Source organism: Mauremys reevesii, linkage group 4 (genome assembly GCF_016161935.1).
Source record: "Mauremys reevesii isolate NIE-2019 linkage group 4, ASM1616193v1, whole genome shotgun sequence".
Taxonomy (NCBI): Eukaryota; Metazoa; Chordata; order Testudines; family Geoemydidae; genus Mauremys; species Mauremys reevesii.
Window position 1 is genome coordinate 114,114,072 of NC_052626.1, and position 18,059 is coordinate 114,132,130.

At 44.7% G+C, this 18,059-nt stretch overlaps 1 protein-coding gene across 3 annotated transcripts in view; it reads right to left on the bottom strand.

Moving 5' to 3' along the window:
• CPT1A (carnitine palmitoyltransferase 1A) overlaps positions 1-18,059 on the bottom strand; it is a 76,077-nt gene that overhangs the window by 45,968 nt on the left and 12,050 nt on the right. For all 3 annotated transcript variants that reach the window (XM_039533672.1, XM_039533671.1, XM_039533673.1), the window contains exons 2-3: positions 5,110-5,264; positions 732-871 (exon numbers count right to left, since the gene is read on the bottom strand). In XM_039533672.1, the coding sequence (XP_039389606.1) occupies positions 732-871; positions 5,110-5,250 (281 nt within the window). In that variant the 5' untranslated portion in view covers positions 5,251-5,264. The remainder of the gene's footprint in view (positions 1-731; positions 872-5,109; positions 5,265-18,059) is intronic.

Genomic DNA, 18,059 nt, shown 5'->3' on the forward strand with positions numbered 1-18,059 from the left:
CTGAAAATACTAACTGAAGTTATATTTCCAATCCAGCTAGTGAGATGCATGCAATAGCTTTCTAAAGCAATACAGGATAAGAGGCCTAAACTCATGCTCACAAGTTTCTGCACGACTTTGGAGGATTGAGCTTACAGTATTTACAGATGCTTCCAAATAGCTCTGGCTACCAGTAGCCTAATACTTACATAGCTGAACAAGTCAAAGAAGGTTTAAATCAATTTCTACAGTATAAATAGAATCATGGCAACATTTTGTAGTCAACTGTACTTCATATCTAAACAGAGACATGAATATAGTGTCCTGATATACAAGTCAGTCTGCAGGTGAAACATCCCATTGAGATATCTCATTTATTTTTTTATTTTCTTAAAATTATGAATTAATTTAGCACTCAGAGGTACATTGCCTAAGCCAGGCAAGTTGTAGGGCAGGGTTGTACAAGATTCCTCTTTACAGGCTCTGTTAATGTATTTCAGTCCTGTCCACAACACCAGTGCTGTCTGTTCTTGTCCGATGAAAAGCTATCAGTTGTACTCCTCAAATAATACTCATGCTAACAAAATGAGGTGGTAATGGTGACTTTCACATTATATACCGTATTATGATTTAGTTCTTTAACTTAAAACTTGGTATGTGAAAGTTTATTAAATTATATATCTGACTAGAGAAATGCTGATTTGCATTAAAAAACTGATTCATTCAGAGGAAATAGGTACTAGTCTACTTACGTTGTATCAAGGGTCCGGTTGATTTTAGCTATTATTCCTAAAGAAGGATCAATTCTGGCATACATTGTTGACATCACCCCCACTACTACAATAAGCCAACTGGATGGGCTAGCAGGATACACGCCTGTGATAATTCCATTCTGGAAAAACAGAATCCCTTACTTAGCCTTTCCATACGAAAGTCATTTATTTCACAATACAAAAAAAAAATCTTAATTATACAAACAGCTTTTAAGAGGACACTAACATTGGTATCCAATATTTTTCTTCCAAATACACGTCTAACTCAGAACAAGGAGATGGACACAGATGAGATGACTAGATTGGGAGGAAGAAGCAATTGTGATTCAGAAGTTGTTATACCCAGATGATGCATGAAATGAGCATAGAGATTCTCAGTTATATATCAAATATATATATTTGCCCACCCAAACTGCAAGCCTTGTGCAAGCGTGAAGCCGTACCAGGAGGGGCTGCACTTTGCAGTGGGGAAGATTGCTAAAGAGAGGTTGAAATGAATGGCTCTCTTTAGCACAAGTAACTCTTTAATGGAACATCCACTTCATCTGAAACTGGCCTCTCTAAAGCAGATGCTCAGTGTGGCAGCAACATTTTATCAATTTGGATTCTAAAAACACAGCTAAGTTTTCTATATAATTAAAACAGTTCTCTACACAGATATAAGAATCCCAAGTACACTTCTATATTTACAATAAAACTATTTTAGAAAGTAATTTCAGTATTTCACATACAGTTATATCAGATTACAGTCTGTCAACGCTAATAGGAATAATGCATAAATAAACAATGTAAAAACAGACATTTGGAAAAAAGCTCAGTGAATTCACAACAATCTAAACTCCAATACTTAGTCAAATCTGGGTTTTACATTAAATTCTAAGTGTTCCACGCATCAGAGATCCACTATCTATTTCTTAGTTTAATTTACTAGAACACATTTGTGTAACATCAGAATCTTCAAAAAGTCATGTTTTCATGAATATTTTTTTGACAGTTTGGAAACTTAATTTTGACAGAAAGTATGCACAATCAGGGTTTTATTGTAAATTCTTATGTATGTGAAAATTTAGACGGGAATAATTCAGTGAGGCTTCTCAGTAATAAGAAGCATACACGTTTGGAAGACTGGGATCTAGAAGAGCCAAAATTTTGTTCAACCAAGAGTCACAAACTTTTCTCAATCTGAAATGACTACCTACTCTAATTTAAACACTGTTAGTTCACTCCTGGTGTTCTCATTAACAATATGACCACCAAATGTGACAACCCATGTTATGCTACTTCTGGGTATTTTGGGATTTGGACTATTGTTAACTGAAGAGCGAAGGAAGAACCCTACCATTAGATTTATTTAATTTTACTTGTGGGGGAATTCTGCACCACTGTACAAAGCAAAATTAGCACAGAATTAATGTTCTGTGCAGAATTTCATTTCCCCCTGCAGAATGGTGCTGCAGAGCTGCTGGCTGCCATTAGGGGTGGCTGGACCCAGCAGAGCCCAGCTCTCCAGCTCACAAATACAGGACACTGCCAGGGGAAGGAGGAGGGAAAGGGGATGCTAGAGGGTTCCCAGCACATCCTGAAGGAAGGAGGCAGCATGCAGGAAACTCTGTACATGCCCAGGACTCAACATCAGGCTGTCTCTCTCTGGATCCCTGGGTGGTACAGGAGGCGGGAGCACATCATGCAGCTCTTCCCTGGGGGGTACAGGTGTCTGGACTGGGGTACGCCATGCAGGTGGACTCTGGGAGGTAGAGGGTATGGGTGTCTGAGACCAGAGGCCCCTAAAAATGTGCCCAGTTGGCACGCTGACACACCCATACTGAGGTGTCCAACAAAAGCATAATAGAGAAACAGGAACTGGGTTGTCATAGGGGTTTCATTAACTCTACTCCTGGGGGAATCTCTGGCCTGGTCTACACTACACGTTTAAACCAATTTTAGCAGCGTTAAACCGATTTAACGCTGCACCCGTCAACACAACGAGGCCATTTATATCGATATAAAGGGCTCTTTAAACCGGTTTCTGTACTCCTCCCTGATGAGAGGAGTAGCGCTGAAATCGGTATTACCATATCGGATTTGGGTTAGTGTGGCCGCAAATCAACGGTATTGGCCTCCGGGCGGTATCCCACAGTGCACCATTGTGACCGCTCTGGACAGCAATCTGAACTCGGATGCACTGACCAGGTAGACAGGAAAAGCCCCGCGAACTTTTGAATTTCATTTCCTGTTTGCCCAGCATGGAGCTCTGATCAGCACGGGTGGCGATGCAGTCCCAAATCCAAAAAGAGCTCCAGCATGGACCATATGGGAGATACTGGATCTGATCGTTATATGGGGAGGCAAATCTGTTCTATCACAGCTCGGCTACAGAAGACGAAATGCCAAAGTATTTGAAAAAATCTCCAGACAGAGGCCACAGCAGGGACTCAGCACAGTGCTGCGTGAGAAGCGTAACGGAAAGCCAAAGAATCAAATGGACGCTCATGGAGGGAGGGAGGGGATACTGAGGACTCCAGCTATCCCACAGTCCCCGCAGTCTCCGAAAAGCATTTGCATTCTTGGCTGAGCTCCCAATGCCTGTAGGGTCAAACACATTGTCCGGGGTGGTTCAGGGTATAGCTCGTCAATTTACCCCCCCCCGTGAAAGAAAAGGGAAAAAAAATCATTTGATTTTTTTCAATGTCACCCTATGTCTACTGAATGCTGCTGGTGGACGCGATTCTGCGGCAGTGAACAGCAGCATCCTCTCCCCTCCCATCCCCGGTGGCAGACGGTACAATATGACTGTTGTCCATCGTCATCATCAGCCTGTGAGTGCTCCTGGCTGGCCTCAGGTGAGGTCGGCCGGGGGCGCTTGGGTAAAAATAGGAATGACTCCCGGTCATTCCCAGTAGATGGTACAGAACGGCTGGTAACCGTCTTCATCATAGCAACTGGGGGCTGAGCTCCATCAGCCCCCCCCCTTCATGTCTAAAGAAAAGATTCTGTACTGCCTGGACTATCATAGCAGCTGGAGGCTGCCTCCCCCTCATTTTATCTCACTAACAAGTCAGTGTTTCTTATTCCTGCATTCTTTATTACTTCATCACACAAATGGGGGGACACTGCAACGGTAGCCCAGGAGGGTTGGGGGAGCAGGGAAGCAACGGGTGGGGTTGTTGCAGGGGCACCCCCTAGAATGGCATGTAGCTCATCATTTCTGTGGGATCTGACACGGAGCGGCTGTGCTCTCTGATACACTGGTTCTCTAGCACACTTGCCCCATATTCTAGGCAGGACTGATTCTATTTTTAGATACAACATAAAGGAGGGAATGACCTGGGGAGTCATTCCCATTTTTGTCTTTGCACCCCCGGCCGACCTCAGCCAGGAGCACCCATGACAGCAGCAGACGATACAGAACAACTGATAACCGTCATCTCATCGCCAATTTACAAAGACATGGCAGACGGTACAGAACAACTGATAACCATCTCTGCTATCTTGCAAAGGCAAATGAATGCTGCTCTGTAGCATTGCAGTACCGCCTCTGTCAGCGGCATCCAGTACACATACGGTGACAGTGACAAAAGGCAAAACAGGCGCCATGGTTGCCATGCTATGGCGTCTGCCAGGGCAATCCAGGGAAAAAGGGCGCGAACTGATTGTCTGCCATTGCTTTCATGGAGGAAGGAATGGGTGACGACATTTACCCACAATCACCTGCAACACTGTTTTTGAACCATCAGGCATTGGGGTCTCAACCCAGAATTCCAATGGGTGGGGGAGACTGCGGGAACTATGGGATAGCTACAGGATAGCTACCCACAGTGCAACGCTCCAGAAATCGACGCTAGCCTCGGACCATGGACGCACACCACCGAATTAATGTGCTTAGTGTGGCCGCGTGCACTCAACTTTATACAATCTGTTTTACAAAACCGGTTTATGTAAAATCGGAATAATCCCGTAGTGTAGACATACCCTCTTTTGTTGTCTGTATTGTTACAGACATACTTGCTGACGGGTATTTGAAATAAATTAGCAAAATAATTGAAACTTGTGTACCTGGGCCTCATACATAAAAGGCCAATAAAAATGCCTCAATGTTAGCCTTCACATAGTGATATTTTGTGGAAACAGTAAAATAGCTCAGTGCTAAATTCTTCAGCATAACTCAATGTTTGCACTTATAACTGAGAACAAAATCAGCCTGTTAGAATAAAAAAAAGACTTTGATTAAATCAGGATGAATGATGATTATTTTCTATAGCTACATCAATATTTAGTTCTACTCATGCAAAATCTAAGCAAGTTTTAAAAATATCAAATAGGTTTGGATTATGCATTCAAACCTACAGGAACTCAATACCTTGAATCTGATGAACTTCTTTTTCCAGGAATGGAGACCAGAAAGATAGATCTGTCTGAGAGCCTCATGGCTCATTCGCAGGTCAATCCCATCTGGAGTTACTGTAAATTGAAATGCTACTGCTTGATGGGCTTCTGCCATTTTCAAAAAGTGTTCTGCCAAAAGAAAAAAGTTAAAAATTATATAAAACAAATCGGATTTTACTATCCCAGAGGAACTATTGGTCCAGAAGCTACTCCATTTCCAGTGAAACATCCTTGGCTTGCTCAATTTCCCAATATTTTTGGGAGAGATCATGAAGTGGGCTGCAATTATGTACAGTACTACCCAATTCCATATGGCCTATTTCAGACAGATGGCCCATGCAATAGAGGAAATCTCAGTAGATGATTTAATGTTCCCCTTCAGGCCTTAATTTATGAATCTATAAATAGGAGTCTTATCTTCTCCCAATTATATTAGGTTTTTTCACTGGTAAAATTAATCAAATGGTGTGTATATCTGCAGAATGGAGGTAGTGTACGTCTGCACTGCAATCAAAAACTGGTGGCTGGCCCATGCCAGCTGACTCGGGCTAGAGGGGCTGTTTAATTGCAGTGTAGATGTTTGGTCCCAGGTGCTATGACCCTGAGAGATGGGAGCGTCTCAGAGCTTGGGCTGCAGCCCAAGCCTGAACATCTATACTGCAATTAAACATCCCATTAATCCGAGTCCTGCAACTCCAAGTCAGCTGGCACAGGCCAACTGCAGGCGTCTAATTGCAGTGCAGACATATCCTTAGAATACAGTTGGAACAGCATAATGGCTTAATCAAGTTATATTCAGAAAACAGTATAGAGCAGGGGTAGGCAACCTATGGCACACATGCCGAAGAAGGCACCTGAACTGATTTTCAGTGGCACTCACACTGCCCAGGTCTTGGCCACTGGTTCGGGGGGCTCTGCATTTTAATTTAATTTTAAATGAAACTTCTTAAACATTTTAAAAAACCTTATTTATTTTACATACAGCAATAGTTTAGTTATATATTATACACTTATAGAAAGAGACCTTCTAAAAATGTTAAAATGTATTACTGGCACGTGAAACCTTAAATTAGAATGAATAAATGAAGAGTCGGCACACCACTTCTGAAAGGTTGCCGACCCCTGGTATAGAGCAAGCAGTAAGTAAACTTTTCTCTGTTTAACTATATACAGAGATATAGGGTTAGCTTTTTCAGCTACTTAGAACAAAAGGTACTTAGAACATTCACCTGTGTGGAGGGTTCTGCCAGTTGAGATCTGACTTTATGGAGAAAACAAATTTGCAGCCAAATCGTAAGCTTAAGACCCTCTCCCCCCAATTTTTTTTTCTATATCCTACTAAACTCATTATTGAGAAATCCAGAAGCTAGAATATTTTAACATTCAGGGTCATATTTTCAGCAGGAGTTAGCCATGTGAATTTGTCAGCACATTAATGAGTGTAATGCAGTTAAACCTATGAGCGACCCTTATTTCTTATTCTAAAGAAGACTCCTTGAGCATTACAAGATAGAAGGTAGAAATCATTAGACTTAAAAGAGTGTATGGGCTGATTTATAATTGAAAAGGTTGAGGACCACCGGGCTAGTGCATGAGAATCTCAAAGTGAAATCAGCTATGCTCTTTCCATTATCTAAGCTAAGAGAATTACAACCAGTAAATCAAACAGCATCAACAGTGAAAAGTATATTCATTTTAAAAGATTTTAGTTTTAATATAAAGGAATTAGGTAATAAGCATTTTAAAAATATTTTTAATCTGAATGTCTCAAATATACAGGCATATTAGCTCCCATGGAAAAATAACCTAGCCTCTCCAAAAGTTCAGATTTAAGAAAAAAAGTGATCCAATGAGAATCACCTCATCAGTATGAGCCCTGAAAACAAACAGTGTCTGCTGCTTAGATTACTACACCCCTAGAGACACGAAAAATCTCGTGGCAATAGTCTTCCTTCTGCAACAGTGTTTTCCCCAGGAATTGAAATTAGCAGGGTGGCAGTGTTCGAATATACAGGTGTGTGTGTGTGTGTGTGGGGGGAGAATAGCTGACATGGGGTGAGACTATGAGGGCGAAGGTGGGCTGTATGGCACAATAATAAAAACTGAAAAATGTTTCATGACCATTTTATTAGATTTAACTTATGTTTCAAAAATCACACAAATTAAAGTTGGCTACTCAATCCTACTATGAAGCATGTACTATATCTACATCCTTCTTGGTTTCCTGTTGTAATTTTGCACAACTCTGTTAATGAACTTCTCGAATGCAGTGCATTCATCTTTGGTGGCTTCTCACATGTCTGGTACTTCCGGTCCTTCGTGATATGCTCATGATTAGGCAGAAGGCGTCTCTTTTCAGAACACAATGAGGAAATTCAATGAGGAAAAAGTATGTTCAACTATAGCTGTTGTGACTGGGAATAGCAAGAGATGAATTCCTACTTCTTTCATCACAGGAAACATAGCACAAAGATTGGGTCGAACCACTAGTGATGATAAAGAAGTTGAAATCAAATCTTTGTTCATTCATCATATGATATTCCACTCTGTGTTCAAATTCTCTGTTCTATCCTGATCACGTAGCAGCTCCATTGGTGGTAGTGCCTCACTCCACTCAACTGTTGGTGTTTTATAAGACAGGCATCTGTAAAAGTTGAATAAAGGTTTAGTAGAATCTAGAAGTTGCTGTTGTAGATTTGTAAGAATCAAGTCTGTGTACTTCTTCAGCTGGCTTAAACACTTTTTGTCCTCTTTACTGAAGTAGTCAATATAAATGCCTTAGTCAACTTCTGAATTGAAGTCTTTGCTTCTTCCAGTATGTTTTCAATGGCTCTCTCGTCAATTGATCTAAGTGAAGCTTCTATTGCTGGACAAAGATCTACTACTGTTGTACTAGATGCCTGGATGGCATTGTTTAATAATTCAAGTGGTTTCAACAATAGACTTACGAGAGAGAATGGCAATAGTCTTCTCTGAACTTAGTAGCAAAAGTAGTTCACCAGCCTCACTACTTAGATCCGTCCCATCTTGGTAGATACTTTCCAAAGTCAATAATAACGGTTGCTGTACTTTTAAGATAACAGCCAAAGATTGCTCATGAGAAAGCCAGCAGGTTCTCTCAGGTTGGACTCATTTGAACTTCAGTCCTAGTGTATCTATTTTTTCCAAGATGTTCAGTCCTTTTGGACTCTTGCTGAAAAATAAGAAGTATAACGAACACATTAAATTTAAGGCTTTTTTAAATGTCTTTTGAAGATTCTGCAGCTTGACTAGTGCTAGTTGGAGTAGATGGCCTCTGCTGTGTGTATAGGAGAGATTAGGATTACACTTTTCTCTGAGCAAAGCTTGTACTCGACTATGTCTTCCAGAGAAGTTTGCAACTCCATCAAATGCACAAGCAGCAATCTGTTTGCGGTTCAATTTACAAGCATTTAACTCTTCTAAGATATGAGTTGTCACAGATACAGCCGATATGTCTTCTATAACCAGAACATCTAGAAATGCATCTATTGGCCTACCACTGACATCAAGATAACCTAGGCAATGACTTGACGCCCATTTGCATCAGTGGATTAATCGGCCACATATGCACATTTTCTGAATGCGGTAAGAGAATTCTTCACTTTTTCAGCTGCTGAGTCTTTCACGGTTGCAGCACATGCTTCTAACCAGTCAGTTGAGTTTCTTACAGAAAGATAGTGAGCATCTGCTGGTGTTGGTCAGAATCAATGTCCAATTTCAGAATTAACAAGTGACAATGCACTTAACACTGGTCCCCAGTTTGTACTGTGTGGTCTCTCTTTTTAAATAGAAAGTATGATGAGACAGCCATGTTTGTTTGCATAAACTGTGTTGTCTCTATTAACAGCTTCATGAAGTATTTCTAAATTGGTTCTCACAGTGATTGGTTGATAAGGTTTTCTGCATGTTAATGAAGTCCAGAGGCTTGGTATTTTGCAGCCTTTTCACAAAGGCTGTCAGCATCGGTTTGCCGATCAGTCTGGCAAACCAAGCTCCTTCACTTTTACTATATAAATTCATGGTATGCCAACATCTTGACTACTGCGTGCAGTTCTGGTCGCTCCATTTCAAAAATAAATATATTGCAGTTGGAAAAGGCACAGATAAAGGCAACTAAAATGATTAAGGATATGGAAGAGCTTCCACATGAGGAGAGATTAATAAGACTGGGACTTTTCAGCTTGGAAAAGAGACAACTCAGGGGCATAGGCGGCAGGTTATATACACCTGCGGTGCCCGGGCTCCAGGAATATTCAGGAGCCGGGTGCCCTGCTCCAGCAATATTTGGAGCTGGGTCTCTTCCCCCAGCCCTGTTTAACTGTATACAGAGATATAGGGTTAGCTTTTTCAGCTACTTAGAACAAAAGGAACATTCACCTCAACTGGCAGAGCCCCACCGCGTCCCTGCCTGGAGCAGGTCCCAGCCCCCGCCTGCCACCCCCCCCCGCCCCGCGCCGCGTCCCTGCCTGACAAAAAGCAGCCGTGCCTCTCCCCTGCCTGCTGGAGCTGTCAGAGATCAGCTCCCGGCAAAACGGCTGTCTGCTGCCCCAGGGTCCTGGTGCCTGCCCTCCACAAATGGCAAGGCAGGCTGCCCTTACCCTGAGCCTCTCCAACGCCCCAAACCCTCAGCCCTAGCCAGAGCCCTCATCCCCCCGCACCCTAATCCTCATCCCCAGCCGGACATCCCCCTGCACCCTAATCCTCAGCACCAGCCAGAACCCTAATCCCCTCGCACCCTAATCCTCTGCCCCAGCCCTGAGCCCCCTCCTGCATCATGAATCCCTCATCCTCAGCCCCACAGCCCTTACCCCTGTACTCCCTATCCCCAAACTCCCTCCCCAGAAGGTGCACCCCCTCCCCCTTCCCACACACCCCTTCCCAACCCCAAACTCCGTCCCAAAGCCTGCACCCTTCACCCCCTCCTGCACACCCACCCACTGCCCCAGCCCAGAGCCTGCACCCAGCAACCAAACTCCATCCCAAAGCCTGCACCCTGCACCTCTCCTGCACCCTAATCCCCAGCCCAGGATCTGCACCCCAGACCTCCCCCGCCAAGCCCCCTTACCAGAGCCTTAGGCAGGTGGGGGCGGAGTTTGGGGGGGCCGAATGGGGGGCAGGTTCTGGGCACCACCAAAATTTCTACAAACTTGCTACCCATGCTCAGGGGATATGATAGAGGTCTATAAAATCTTGACTGATGTGGAAAAAGTGAATAAGGAAATGTTATTTAATACTTCACATAACACAAGAACTACGGGTCACCCAATAAAAATAATAGGCAGCAGGTTTAAAACAAACAAAAGGAAGTATTTCTTCATACAACACACAGTCAACCCATGGAACTTTTTGCTAGGGGATGTTGAGAAGGCAAAAACTATAACAGGGTTCAAAAAAGAACTAGATAAGTTCATGGAGGATAGGTCCATCAATGGCTATTAGCAGGATGGGCAGAGATGCAACACTATGTTCTGAATGTCCCTAGCCTCTGTTCTCCAGAAGCTGGGAGTGGGCAACAGGGGATGGATCATTTGATAATTGCTCTATTATTTTCATTCCCTTTGAAGCACTTAGCATTGGCCAATGTCAAAAGACAGGATACTGGGCCAATGGTCTGATCCAGTATGGTCATTCTTACATAAAAAGTAATAATAATAAAAATGTTTAGTACAGAAACTCCCCAAGATAACGACCTCACGAGATAGCAACAATGTGAGATAACGACCTTGGCAAATAACACGTTTTAGAAATCTTGGCCTACTAGAAAATGTATATTTATATAAGTTTCCCAGTCACAAATCTAGCATTCTGGAGCAAAGTCACTAAAACATAGTCCAACAAACAAATGTTCCTTTAACGTACTCCTCCCTTCTCCCTCCACCGCACCTCACTCATTGTTGTCCTTGGTCAATGGAGACCCAGAGTTCAGAGGTGCTTTCGCATGAGTTCACCTCCCACCCTGAGGGTGGCGGGCGAGAGAAGGCATCTTGCTCATTCCTCCAGCCATTTGCCACTCACTCCAGCCGCTGTTGTCCATTGTGCCACTGTTCACGTCACCGCTCCTGCTGCCACCTGCCATTGTGACCTCTATGAATCAGTCTATTGAGGTTCCACCCAGCTTTCAGTGATTTCAGCTCTCAGTGGTGGAACCTCACTACTAGTGCAGGCTGGGCAAGGTCTTCCACAGAACCACTCGGGTCTAAGCACTGAGACCTAATTATCAGTTATTTCAGCTCTAGTGGTCACTTAACAAAACAAAAAAAACTTTCAGTGGAGCCTAATCAGCTCTATCTTTAAAAAGGGAAAGGGGGAAGGTCAAATAGTGCCTGTGACTCTTAGGCAGAGTACACACCAGTAAGCAAAACATCTATCCCCACCCTCTCTCTCTTCCCCCCCTCACTGGGATCTGCCATCCAAACCCTCGCTTAGTGAGTGCAGTTCAGTTAAGGGTGACCAGTGTTTAATTCATAATGAAAGAAGTGCTGGGGCTCAGGAAAGTTTTTTACTTTCATAACTGATGTGGCAAGTCCAGAAGTCCTGCAGCCATGAAATACCAAGCCTAGGTATGTGGGGGAGGGATAGCTCAGTGGTTTAAGCATTGGCCTGCTAAACCCAGGGTTGTGAGTTCAATCCTTGAGGGGGCCACTTAGGGATCTGGGGCAAAAAAAAAAAATTGGTCCTGCTAGTGGAGGCAGGGGGCTGGACTCGACTCGACTCAATGACCTTTCAAGGTCCCTTCCAGTTCTAGGAGATTGGTATATCCAGTGGTGAGCTGCAGCCGGTTTGCGAACCGGTTGTTAAATTTAGAAGCCCCCTTTAGAACCGGTTGCTCCCCGTGGGACAAACTGGTTCTAAAAGGGCATTTAAATTTAACAAGCGCTCCCTCCCTGCTGCCCGGCCCCAGCTCACCTCACAGCTCTGCCTCCACCTCCTGCCATGAATGCTCCTTCTTGCTTCTCCTCCCCCATGGCTTCCCGCGAATCAGCTGTTCGTGCAGGAAGCCTGGGAGGGCTGAGAAGCAAGCAGGCTTCCCTGGCCCAGGAAGACGACGCTGAGGTAGGAAACTGGGGGGGGGGGGCGCCGTGTGCCCCGTCCGCGACCCTCCCCGGCCACCCGGCTCCAGCTCCGCATCCCCGACCACCCTGGCCCCGGCCACGCCCCCACCCCCACGTCCCCGCCCGACCCTCCCCAGCCACATCACCCCCAGCCACAACCCTGCCCAGCCGCCCAGCCCCGCCCCCACCCCCAGGTCCCCGCCCGACCCTCCCCCGCCCCCCCACCCCCAGCCACAACCCTGCCCAGCGGCCCAGCCCGCCCCACCCCGTCCCGGGTCCCGCCCGACCCTCACCTGCCGCCGCCCCCGTCCCCGGGTCCCCGCCCGACCCTCACCGGCCGCAGCACAGCCCTGAATCCCCGACCCCCCCCCCCCCCGAACCCCACCCCCGGCCCTGCCGTGCCCCCACCTACCGGGATGCCCGGCTCTGGACACGGCCCCCCACCTCTAGCCCAGCCTGGCCCTGTGGCTCCAGCCACTCCTGCTGTTTTGCCAGGGAGCCGGGCTCCGACAGGGCAGGTCTGGGTGTAGCGGCGGCCACGGCTGCCCGGCTCCAGCCCTCCCTGGCTCCACCTGGCCAGCCACCTGGCTCCGGCCGCCGGACTCCCGCTGCATCCTCCGGCTCCGGCCGCGCGACTCCTGTCCCGGCCCAGCCACATCCAGGCAGTGCGGTAAGGGGGCAGGGAGGGGGTGTTGGAGAGAGGGTAGGGGAGTTTGGGGGGGGGGGGTCAGAGGGCAGGGAACAGGGGGTTTGAACGGGGGCCAGGGTCCTGGGGGGGCAGTTAGAAAGGATCAGGGGTTGGATGGGGCGGTGGGAGGCAGTCAGGGGCAAGGGTTCCAGGGGCAGTCAGGGGACAGAGAGAAGGGGGGGTTGGATGGGGCAGGGGTCCTGGGGGTCCATCAGGAATGAGAGGAGGGGTTGGATGGGGCGGCGGAGGGTACTCAGGGTACAGGGAAGGGGGGTGGATGGGGCAGGGGTCCCTGGGGGGGGCATCAAGGAACGCGGGGGGTTGGTTGGGGCAGGAGTCGGCGGGGGGGGCATGATTCCTCCTGGGGTGAGGAGGGAACCGGTTGTTATGATTTTGGCAGTTCATCACTGGGTATATCTCCAATTATTACTATTACTTTATTACTTTAGATGTGCCGGGGCTCAGACTCGGCAAAGATTTGGCACTAAAAGTGACCCCCTATCAGGACAGGTTAAGTACAGTTCTGCTGCCCTTTACGTATACAATAAGGATACCAACACTTTAATATTGAATGTAGTGGCAATGAAATGATTTGTAACCTAACACCAGCCAAAATTGATCACTTGGGAAACACAGCTCTGTCTGCCGGATACTTAGGCAGAATAGGTGTGTTCATGTAAATAGAGTCTGGTCCTGAATCCTTTCCCACACCCCCATCTCCAGGTTCATCATTAGCCGTCAGGGGAAAGCTCATTCAGACCTTGCTTACAAATCATCGTTTGAAATTATTAGGTTGGGCAATATCACTGAAATGAATACGCCGACACTGTCAGAAAAAACAACAGCTGGGTGAGGAAGCTAGTCTTTGTTCATACTTGTACCTGAAAAAACACAATAGGTTCAAGTACTTTATCATATACTGTAAATGCTTTTAAAACATGCATTAATGTTTCGATTTCCATTCAAATTCCCAACCAATGACTAAATTGGCAACACTGCATGTAACTAGTTGACCACTGGGGAGGTATTGTGGAAATTCAGGGGGAGTATAGGGTAATCCCTGTATCAGAAGTCCTTCCTCATAAAGAGAGGAACTGCAGCTTCCCAACCAAAACTACTGCTTGCTTTTTTTTTTTTGGAGGGGGGGGGGGGTAAAAAAAGCACTTTCAAAATAAATACTGGCTGTGTAGCCCAAAAAAAGCTTCCTTGAAGCCCTTTTCTTTAAGGGAATTCTTTTCTGCTTCTCCAAAGCCAATTTAATAATCTGCTCCATGCATTCCCCGCTTCCACATTTCTGAGGCAGTCACATGTTTGTCAGTAAAGTAGGTAGAAAGGCACAGCTCAACTGAGCATGCGTTTTATTCATCAACTCGATTTGCCAATGTTTAGTAACACAGACGCCACACCACTCATTCAAACCAAGAGGAAAACAATCATTCATTTTAGCTGCAGGCAAACTAGTAGTCAGCAAAATGTTTCCATACAGTACATGCTAATAAGCCTCACCCCAAACAGTGAACCACAAAGCTAGGATGTTTGTGACTTTCTTAGGACTCAGCAAAATCTTAGAGTATTAAAAAGTTGACTATGATTTTCTAAAAATGTCATTTTGAAACAGAATTTCATTTCTGTAAGTGTTCTTTAAAAATACATTCACATCCATACAAGTGTAAAGAAATCTTACAATGTCCTTTCAGGAGGGAAAGTGTAAGATTTGCTTGTTCCACACACTCTCCTGTTTTCTATCTTACTGAAACCAGCTGTAACATTAACCCAGTTAGACCACTCATTCAAAGCAAGATAGTTTAAAAAAAAGGAACCACAGTTCAGCATGCTTTTTCTCTGTTATAACAAAACAACAGCGAATACCACCAGCCCAGCTGGTTTTCCCAAACAAGAAAAAACAACAAATAATATTGCTGACCTCCCCAGCTCAGGGCTTGGCTACACTTGAAAGTTGCAGCACTGGTGGAGGCTTTCCAGCGTTGCAATTAGTAACTGTCCACACCTGCAAGGCACATCCAGCAGTGCAACTCCCTGGCTGCAGCGCTGGCTGTACACCTGGTCTGGTTGGGGTATAACGAGTGCAGCGCTGGTGATCCAGCACTGCTTGTCAAGTGTGGCCACACACCAGCACTTTAATTGGCCTCCAGGGTATTAGGAGATATCCCAGAATGCTTTTAACTAAATTACTCTCTTTGTTTTGTTATGCAACCTCTCTTTGTTTTGTTGTGAACTCCGAGCTCCGCGCGGAGCTCCGTTGCGGTGCTGCTTAGCTAAAAAACAAACAGAACTCCTGTTTGCTGTGATCAATCTGTACCTGGCTGTAAACAATCAAATGAGAGGCAGGCAGGGAGTGAGTGAAACAGCGGGGAGTCGTGTTGGATGCAGGCTGTTTGCAGTTAAGAGTTAAGGGTAAGGGATCGGGAACATGTTCTGATTTTTCAAGGCAGGAAGGTAACACACAGTGTTGGCTCCAAAAATACACTCTCTCTCTCTCCCCCCGCTCCCTGTCACACTAGACCCCACTCCACCCCCCTCTTTTGAAAAGCGCGTTGCTGCCACTTGAACGCTGGGATAGCTGCCCATAATGCACCACTCCCAACAGCGCTGCAAATGCTGCAAATGTGGCCACACACCAGCGCTGGTAGCTGTGAGTGTGGCCACACACCAGCGCTGTTCCTGCACAGCTGCACGACCAGCGCTGTAACTCCCAGCGCTGCAACTTTCAAGCATAGCCAAGCCCTAAAATCTACTTGTTAATCCTGCCCACTATGTTATCTTTGCGACTCTTTAGGACATTTATACTGCCCCGACCGAAAGTTAACTTTTAACCAGACATGCCCCTGACCCATATTCCCCTATGATTTCAGGGAACAACAGCCTTTTCTCCTATGATGTATGTAGTGTAGTTGTAGCTATCTGGGTCCCAGGATGCAAGGTAGGTGAGATATCTTTTACTGGACATCTTCTGTTGGTGAGAGAAACAAGCTTCCAAGCCCTGAAAAAGAACTCTTTTTGGCTTGAAAGCTTCTCTCTCTCACCAACAGAAGCTGGGCCAATAAAATATATTACTTCACTCACTTTGTCTCTCTGTAACACCTTTTGTGTCAGAGAACACAAAGTAAAATGCTGTGTTTAAAAAAAATAATCAGGATCTCAGATCTGAAAAATAAATCAAACTCACAAAGGCAGTAGTTACAGGACCCATTCATTTAATCAAGCGTATAAAAAAAGGCACTTGGAGTTAGAAAGTGGACATTTGAAAAATACTATTGCATGTTCTAGTGAACAAGCTCCTAGAACACAGCAGAATAATCACTCTCTCTCTCTCTCTCTCTATATATATATATCTGAAACAGCATCAGGTTAATTGAGAAAAGATTTAGTCTAACTAAACATCTTAGAAAACATATTACATACAATGGGGGCATTTAGCATCAGGCTCTTCTGCAGCAGAGATTATTTTGGGAATGTTATTGGTAGAAAGAACTCCCTCTTCAATCAGATCTAATGACTGTGTAGGGTGGGGGAATACAAAGGCAGCTGAAGATCACCTCCTGCCCCCGCAGCTCCCTTGCCCTTAATAAGATATCCAGGCACTCCCCACCCCTGCACTCATTTTAGCCACTTGCTTCCCACCCATTTTATGACCCATCTGCTACAGAACCAGAAAACTCTTTGGTTTCCCCTGCGGTAGCAGAGGCCTGACACTTCCCCAGTAGTCAAGAGGCCAAACCTTCTGAGTCACAGTACATTTTAAGACATTTAGATAGAAGAAAACAGACATTTTAAGTAATAATAATAGCAGTAAGAGCTCAGAAGATGCAAATTAGTAAATGCAAAACAACTGAATAAAACAGAAGTGCAGATTTCTAAGGCTACAAGGTTCAGCCATATCTCAATATCTGGTGAGTGATTGTATCTCCACCACTATCACCTCCAAACCAACTTAATAATTTAAGAAGTGGTTTTCACAGTATTTTAATAATATTTACAGATTATTATGAAATGTGTGCTCTGTACATAAATGCTAATTAAATGCCTGATGACAAACTAAGTACACAAAATGAAAAAAGGCTCTTCTACTATTCTGTTTTCAAGATCAAAGATTAATGATTCCTTGGAGAAACAGTAAGTAGAGAATGCAGTCTCATCACAAGCAGCGAGCCCAGAGAATATCAGTGAGACCTAAAAATACACTTGCAACTGTGGTCCATTAGGTGAGCACTTGTGGCAAACAGCAACAGTGGAGAGAGAGGGGCAAGAAAGTGATACTGACAAGTTACAGTTACATTGTTTAAAGAGTTGGGAAGAGGGGCATCACTGGAAAGTACATTACATCCAATTCTAGTTAGAAAGTCCACTGGACACTCACTTTCACTGAGCTACATTAAACGTTCAGTTTAAAATTGGAATCTAATAGGCCTTGGGAAACTTTGTGCAATTGGCTCAGAGTCTTTACCTGTTCTGAAACAGCTATATTTCAAAAGAAAAACCACAAGAGTGAAGCCTTCATCTCTATAAACATGCACAGAAATAAGAGTTCCTTCACAAACAGATGTTATCAGAAGAAGCTATACATGGTAGAACATATGTTTTAAGAGGTATCCCAGTTTTTTGAGAGATTCCAACCATGGGAATTGTTAAACTTTAGGCTCTTCAGAACCAATCATTTTCTTCCTTATCCCTTTCTTCAAAGTAGTCAGAAAGGTTATTTAAATTATCTTATGGGTCAGACACTTTTCCAGTTATTGGAAAGAGAAAAGACAAACACAGAAGTAATATAATTTCTTGTTTGCCTTTGCTTTGACAGTCAACTGGCATATCATTTGGCTGGACCTAGTTAAAACTCAACAGCACGCTCTAGGGTTGACACAGTTTGGAATTTAGAATAGGGCATGGTAAAGTCCAAGGTTTTGCACTAAACTTAGTGAAATCCAAGGCTGTAGCAAGATTCAGAAGTGCTTCAGTTATGTCTATGTTACAAGATTATGTTGGGCGTTATAACCAAGGGACACAGTACTGCAATTAAGGCAGGTAGCTACTGAAACAATAGTACTGAAAGAAGTTTGAGCTTCCTGCAATCATCTTAACTTGATATTAAACAGAAGAGAATATTTTCATGGTTGATCACACTAGAAACAGCCAACTAATTTTCTT